The 7296-nt window shown below is 56.0% G+C and overlaps 2 protein-coding genes across 2 annotated transcripts in view; one reads left to right on the plus strand and one right to left on the minus strand.

The window, feature by feature from the left end:
• CHRNA10 (cholinergic receptor nicotinic alpha 10 subunit) overlaps positions 1 to 2533 on the plus strand; it is a 5563-nt gene extending 3030 nt beyond the window's left edge. Inside the window, exons 6-7 of the mRNA XM_027774506.1 lie at positions 78 to 631; positions 1279 to 2533. Of these exons, the coding sequence (XP_027630307.1) occupies positions 78 to 631; positions 1279 to 1736 (1012 nt within the window). The 3' untranslated portion in view covers positions 1737 to 2533. The remainder of the gene's footprint in view (positions 1 to 77; positions 632 to 1278) is intronic.
• A 156-nt stretch (positions 2534 to 2689) lies between these two features.
• The window catches only part of ART1 (ADP-ribosyltransferase 1), a 6003-nt gene continuing 1396 nt past the window's right edge, over positions 2690 to 7296 (minus strand). Inside the window, exons 3-5 of the mRNA XM_027774511.1 lie at positions 6928 to 7296; positions 5414 to 5452; positions 2690 to 3392 (exon numbers count right to left, since the gene is read on the minus strand). The exon at positions 6928 to 7296 is cut by the window's right edge and continues 421 nt beyond it. Coding sequence (XP_027630312.1) covers positions 3295 to 3392; positions 5414 to 5452; positions 6928 to 7296 — 506 coding nt within the window. The 3' untranslated portion in view covers positions 2690 to 3294. The remainder of the gene's footprint in view (positions 3393 to 5413; positions 5453 to 6927) is intronic.

Below are 7296 nucleotides of genomic sequence, written 5' to 3' on the forward strand. Positions count from 1 at the left end.
CGGGGTCAGGGACATCTGCCCAGGGGCTGCTCCTCCAGCACGGCTGCCTGAGTGAGTCCTGTTTCGTCTGCCCACAGGGCGGACGCGCAGCCACAGGCCTCGGCCAGCACTAACGTGGTGCTGCGACACGACGGCGCGGTGCGCTGGGACGCGCCAGCCATCACCCGCAGCTCATGTCGTGTAGACGTTTCAGCCTTCCCGTTCGACGCGCAGCACTGCGGCCTGACGTTCGGCTCCTGGACACACGGCGGGCACCAGCTGGACGTGAGGCCACGCGGCGCCGCTGCCAGCCTGGCTGACTTCGTGGAGAACGTGGAGTGGCGCGTGCTGGGCATGCCTGCGCGGCGGCGCGTGCTCACCTACGGCTGCTGCTCCCCGACCTTACCCTGCTGCTCCGAGCCCTACCCCGACGTGACCTTCACGCTGCTGCTGCGCCGCCGCGCCGCCGCCTACGTGTGCAACCTGCTGCTGCCCTGCGTGCTCATCTCACTGCTCGCACCTCTCGCCTTCCACCTGCCCGCAGACTCGGGCGAGAAAGTGTCGCTCGGCGTCACCGTGCTGCTGGCACTCACTGTCTTCCAGCTGCTCCTGGCCGAGAGTATGCCGCCCGCAGAGAGCGTGCCGCTCATCGGTGAGTGCCCTGGCCTGCCCCTCCCTTGCTGAGGTGCACGCGGGTCCCCACCAGTGCAGGGACCTGGAGCACAGAGCGAGGGCCCTGGGCAGGCAGAGTGGCTCCAGCCTCAGTGTGTCAGGGGCTGCAGCCTGGGAGCATGCCCTCCCGTGGAGACTGAGAGGGGAGTGGCCCCCTTCCAAGAACACCCCTCACCACCAGGGGCGGAAGTGGTCGAACTTTTCGCAAAACCTTGGGAGAAAGGCAGCCACAGACGGGTCATTGGCACGTGTATGGGGTGCTTGCTGGGCGCCAGGCATGCTCCTAAGCACTTTTATTAGCCCACCCCAGCATCACCCCAGTCTAGGAGCTAGGTCCTTGTTATCCCAGTTACATGGGTCAAGTCACTTCTGTAACTACCTCAGAGCCTGTGGTGGACTGCGTGCAGCCTCCCGTACCAGGGGCACATGAGGGAACAGAAGCATCCAGAAGACAGTTGCAGGAATGAGAGATGGGGAGGCTTTGGCTTTTACTTCCTGCTTCCATCCTTGGGGCTGGGAGCTTCCTGCAAGCTCTTGGTGGGCTCGTTCCTATTTGTGCAGAGACAGCTGGGGGGCTGGGGTCTTCATGTTCCTATTTTGGGCCCCAACTGGCTCTTTCTCTTGCAGGGAAGTACTACATGGCCACGATGACCATGGTCACGTTCTCAACAGCACTCACCATCCTTATCATGAACCTGCATTACTGTGGTCCCAGTGCCCGCCCAGTGCCAGCCTGGGCACGGGCCCTCCTGCTGGGACATCTGGCACGGGGCCTGTGTGTGCGGGAACGAGGGGAGCCCTGTGGGCAGTCCAGGCTCCCTGAGTCAGCTCCCAGCCCCCAGCCTCCTGAGGGAGGGGCTAGGCCCCCAGAAAGCCCTTGCCATGAGCCCCGGTGTCTGTGCCACCAGGAAGCCCTCCTGCACCACGTAGCCACTATCGCCAACACCTTCCGTAGTCACCGGGCTGCCCAGCGCCGCCATGAAGACTGGAAGCGCTTGGCTCGCGTGATGGACCGCTTCTTCTTGGGCATTTTCTTCTCCATGGCCTTGCTCATGAGCCTCCTGGTGCTAGTACAGGCCCTGTGAGGACGCAGTGGACCCCAGAGCCCCAGCAGCCATGGCACTGTGCATGGAGATGCCGGGCCAGGCAGTGGTTGGTCCTTAGAGAGGCCAGCTGGTCTCTCCCCATCGCCCCATCCCTGTCGTCCCTGAGAGCCTGGGACACCCTTTCTTCTGGACCAGTGCTATGGCCCTCGCAAAGCACATGGGAGCACTCACCTGTGCACCCTAACTAACGGGAGTTCGGAGCCTGCTGCTCCCCACTCCCAAAGAGGAACGCTAAGAAACATTGAGATCTGAATGCTGCCTTGAAGGGATAGAATTCAGTGTCCACGCTGGCCGTCAGAGTTCTTGGTGAAGAGTGCAGGTTATCATCTAAGAGACGGAATCACTGTTTCCTGTCTCCTGCTTCCTAGGCGGCTGCTGTCCTAGGAACCTGGTCTTCCCTGTCGCTGCCTAGGAGCTCAGGAAGGAGAATGGGGACTCATGGTCTAGTTTCTAGAGTGAGAGGCCTTACAGACATTTGATCTCGAAGCACCAAGTCACAATAAAGTAAGCGTGTCCCCGGCACCTCCTCGATGTCCTGTCTTACCTCTGGGCCTGTGGTGGGAGTTGGGGATCTGTGATTTTCTGCCTAGAGACGGGTCTTCAGGACTCACAGGTCAGCAGAAATTGCATCTCTGCGGACACAAACATGACCAGGATTTGACCGAGAGCCTGGAAGAGAGCCTATAGCTCTTTCTGCCATCTCTCCTGCTCTCATTCCTCTTGAATTAGCTATTGTCCTGGGGAGTTGACAGGTGGCATGGTGGTTAAAGGTGCTAGATTCCCACATAGCCAACTGTGGTTCGAGTCCTGGACCGGGCAACTTGCTTTTTCACTTTCCCTTTCTCTCTCTCTCTCTGGTCAAAATTTTTAAAATAATAGTAACAACTATAATTAAATAAATAAACAATTATTTTTTTAAAAATGAGCTATTGTCCTCTCCACTCCGCACTGACTCTCTGAGTGTCCAAGATGGGGCGGTGCAGGGACCACTCCCAGGTCTTTGTTCCTTTCTAACGTTCACACATTTCCTGGCACCATCTCTGTGCCTCAGATCCGGAGCCTGCCCTCAGGAAGCTGACAGTCTGAAGTGGGAGACATGTGGACATGTGGTATAGGGAAGCACCCAGGGGTCTACTGGAGTTCAGAGGCCGGGCCCTGTGCCCAGCAGTGGGAGAGGCCTGAAGGAGTGGCAGGCGCTTTCCTGATGGGCATGTGAGGCTTTTGAGTAGCACCAACACGTGCCATGACCAGGTGCTTTCCTCCCACATGAGCTAAGGTCTCTTCTGTCTGAGTGAGTTGCAGCTCGTCCTGGGGTTCCCTCACCTCTATGCAGAACCTCACTCCCGGAGGCTTTTGAGGTCCAGTCCTCAGACTCTGTCCAGTTTCTCCACCAGCAGGTCCGGCAGATGCCAGGGGATTTCCTAGAGTTCCCTGCAGATGGGGTGACCAAGGGTCTTGGCTGCACCGATGCACACACGTGGCCAACATCGTCAGGTTGGGGAGAGGCAGCAGGCAAGGCTGTCTGGAGCCTGGTAGTTCAGAGGAGGCCTGGGCTCTCAGGAAAGGCCCCCACTGCAAGGAGCCAGGGCAGTAGCAGGAGGGACCAGCCTGCAGAGGGGTGGCCCTGCCCCGTGGCTGCAAGGAAATGAGAGGCAGAGATTTAGGATCAGGGTGGATACTTGAAGATACAAGGTGGGACTAGCAGAGTGGCCTGGGAAGACTCATGTGCAAAGAAGATAGAGATGAAGAGCAAGAATTTAGGGAGGAAGGTAGACAGAGACGAGGAGACCAGTGAGAGCCCCAGTTCTCCTTCCAGAAGCTTACCCCCTGCCTTCTAGTGACACCAACGAGGCATTGCAGGGTGGGGTGCAGCAGGGGGCAGATCTGAGTGGGATCTGGCAATGCTGAAGTTGGCTCCTTTACCCCCACCCTGGAAGAAGAAGTGCTGGATGGACCTGGGGTGGGGCGGATCCTAAACTTTTCTTGTGCTTGAAATTACATCATGAGGGACCAGCAGATGGCATAATGGTTATGTCACTGGACTCCCATGTGGCCGACGGCAGTTCAAGTCCTGGACCCAGAGGCTTGAAACATGCCAAGCGCACATGTATGTGTGCCCAAAATCCCAAGAAGAGAATGTAGAAGGGATTGCAATGTGGCCATTCCCAGGCGATTTCTCGCTTTTGTCTTTCTGGAGAGCGCACACACCCTATGGCAAAAATCTCTCAGAGAAAAAAAAAAAAGAAAATTATGTCATGAGAACTCAAAGAAGAGACCTGGGGCAGCCCCGTAACAAAGTGGTAAGAGCTGAGCGCTGGGAGCCAGATCCCATACAGCCAACCGCAGTTCGAATGCCAGCCCCAGAAGCTTGAAAAGCATGCCAGGCACACATTTGTGCCTGGCCCAAATCCCAACAGGATGGAGAAGTGGAGAAGGGATTGCAGTGTGACCATATCCCATTGAGGCGCGCTTCCTTCCTTTCCCTCTGTCCTTTCTCTGTCTCTCTGGCAAGCACATGTGCTCTCTGGCAATTAAAAAGAAGGAAGGAGAAGGAAGAAAAGAGAAAGAAAAAGGAGAAGGAGGAGAAATGGAAGGAAGGAAGGAGCCCTGGGTTGGAAGCTAGAGACCTGGCCCCTAGTATTGACTCTGTAGCTAACTCACTGTCACCTGGATGTCACCATCCACTTTTGTCTCTGGGTCTCACTTTATTTCAAACAAGGGTAATGCTCGCTGTTCTGCCTCCTCCCTGGAGATTACCATGTGGTGAAGATAAAGTGAGACGACGCCTGGGTGGGGTGGGCCAGCCCTGGCCCTAGACGGGGACGTCTGGACTCCGCCCCTCACCAGCTATAGACAAGGGGCCGTGTCTTCGCTGTGTGCCTTAGTCCATCGTCTGTAGAACAGGGGTAACGACGGTGCCTACAACAGTGTCTTGTGGTGAGGACTAATGGCATGATGTGCCCGAATCCTGCGTGTCACCATGTCAGGGAGGACGGTCAGGCAGAGTGGAGGCTGGGAATCCTTCCTGCCCATGTCTCATGGTCCCCAAGGGAGGGAGGAAAGACCTGAGGCTGAGGAACTAATGAAAGTTTCCTCCCCAGGGATGGCCTTGGCCCTAGAGGAGTGGTGGTCCAGGCCGGCGCATCACAACAGGTATTCAAGGGAAAAGAAGAGTCACAGCCAGAAAGGACTTGGGGATCACCTAATCTCATTTGCCTGTTATCCCAATAAGAGAAACAGCCCCAGAGGAAGAATGGGTTGATGACAGAGAAGGTTAGGCCTATGTCTGGGTTAGAACCCACGCCTCCAGCACCCAAGGCCTGACCTAAACCTTTGACAGTGGGTCTGATGGAGTCCTGGGGCTGTCCCAGAGACAGCTGGGTTCCAGCTGAAGGAGAAGGCCTGGGGGCACCTGTGGGGAACAGCCCTTTCCTCCCCACCTCGTGCAGCCAACTCTCTCTGGGCCCTGATGCTGTGAAGCAGAGAAGGCATACCTGCTCCCTGACCACCACCCCACACCCACATATGTGTCCCATTGGTGTCTGATTAAGAAGGTTTGCTTTTTGGAATAAGGAGGTTGTTTTCCTTATGGAGAAGTCCAGGCGAGGACTTCCTGCACATCCCCAAACAGTCCCACAGTTGCCTGTAGCCCTCACCTGAATTATCCAGATGGCAGGGTCCAGACTTGCACCTGTCTGTAGGAAAGAAATGATAAAGAATCAAAGCCTCAGTAGCTCCCAGGACAGGAGGGGGCTGCACAGCTCTGCTCTAGAGAAAGCGCAGGCATGTTCCCCTAATTCTCTCTCCTGTGGGACCTCCTTTGACTGGAGTTGACCTGACCTGTGAGCAGCTAGGCAGAGGGAGCTGTCCACCAAAGCAGAGTCCATTCTGGGACACTCCTGTTTGTTTGGCCTATAATTTTTCCTCCCTGCCACACCCTCCTGTCTTTCCATGCCCTGTTCCAGCTGAGGGGGGGCTGTGTTAGGGAATCACGGAAATCCTTTGCTCCTAAAACACCATGGACCTATGAACTTTGAATGCAGGAGTGAATGCTTGCCTAGAGAACTTGGCGAAAAAGCTAAATGAACTCTTATCTTTCTGCTTGAAAACAGCAGGTGACTTTGGTGGGTGTGTTATCTGATGACTGTTTTCCAAATTCCTAGATATTTGCCTTATTACAAGGGTCATCTGAAAACTTTCCCTTTTATCAATAACTAAACTCAACATGTCCCAGGAAACAACCTTTACTTTTAATTTTCTGAAAGACAACTCTTGCTTCCTCCTATACTCTAATAAATACAGAGGGTCAGAGACTTGGGGGTTCATACCTGGTATGGCCTCCCCTTCTCCCTCTTAACTCAGATCTCTTGCATGTCAGAAGAATCACAAGTATGACCTTAGTGTCACGAATGGTGACCCTAGCGTCACGAGTCTGTGTTCTTTGTGTGTCTTCCTCATCTTCCTTCATCCCATGGGTGCTCCTGATGCCGTCTAGGATGAAACCACCCTGGACCTTTGCATCTTAGCAGTGGGCACAGTTCTGGCCAGCTACCTGCCTCAAATTACAGAAACTGGTCCTCACTGAGCTGGGAACGGCCCACAGCCCTTTCGGAGAAGAATCGAGGCCCATACTTGTAATCCTTCATGATCCCTTCTCTGCCCAGTCCTGGGCGCATAGACGGGAGTATCCAGCATCTGCCCCATGGAACTTAGGAGGGCAGCACCCAACGGCTGTCTCAGCGTCCCACCCAGCGTACACTACAGCACGTCATTCCTATGCAATTACTGAACACTTTCTTCTTGGGAACTGAGCTTGGGGCTCTTGCTTGTTTCTAGGTGTCCATATAGTGGCTAGAAATGAATTCCCCTCCACCTCTAGCCAGGGGAAGGCCTGACAGGTCTGCTTGCCTCCTCAAATGGCCAGACCCTGCCTTGATCAGAAAGCCCTCTTCAGCCTCCCAGCAAGTAAGCAGCCACTTACTCTGGCTTAAGTACCACCTGGGACAAGAGGCATCCTACCTGGGAGGATGTCTCCTCTTAGAGGGAAGATGGGAGGGGCCGGTGGCCATGATGGGTCCTCTCACTGGTTGGTTATTTTACGTTCACGTGACCATAGGGGGCGGGGCCTGGGTTTGCCCGAGTCCCTCTTGCACCCAGGTGCCCTCCTCACCTTTGATGTACTCGCAGTTGTATGTGCTGCTCTTGCCCAGCGCCCGCAGGTAGATGCGGGCAGGGCCCTGGGCCGGTCTGCTGGCGTTGATCACCTGGAAGGTCTCAAAGGGGGGGATCAGCACTTCCTCCTCCCCAGGGAAAAAGGAGTAGCCCTGGATAGGGGCCCCGAGGCAGGTCCAGATGCCGAAGAAGGTGTCCTCACCAAACTGCTGGGCTGCTACGTTCTTCAGGGACGCTGAGGCGAAGCCCCCCAGCCTCACGGTGGCCCCTGGCCCTGCTGGCCGGAAGCGCAGACCGTGCACCCCTCGGAACACCTGGCGGCATCGGGGCAGGGTCTGGCCCCTGCTCAGCAGCTGCAGGGCCTCGG

Source organism: Tupaia chinensis, unplaced genomic scaffold, assembly GCF_000334495.1.
Source record: "Tupaia chinensis unplaced genomic scaffold, TupChi_1.0 Scaffold000047_1, whole genome shotgun sequence".
Lineage (NCBI taxonomy): Eukaryota > Metazoa > Chordata > Mammalia > Scandentia > Tupaiidae > Tupaia > Tupaia belangeri.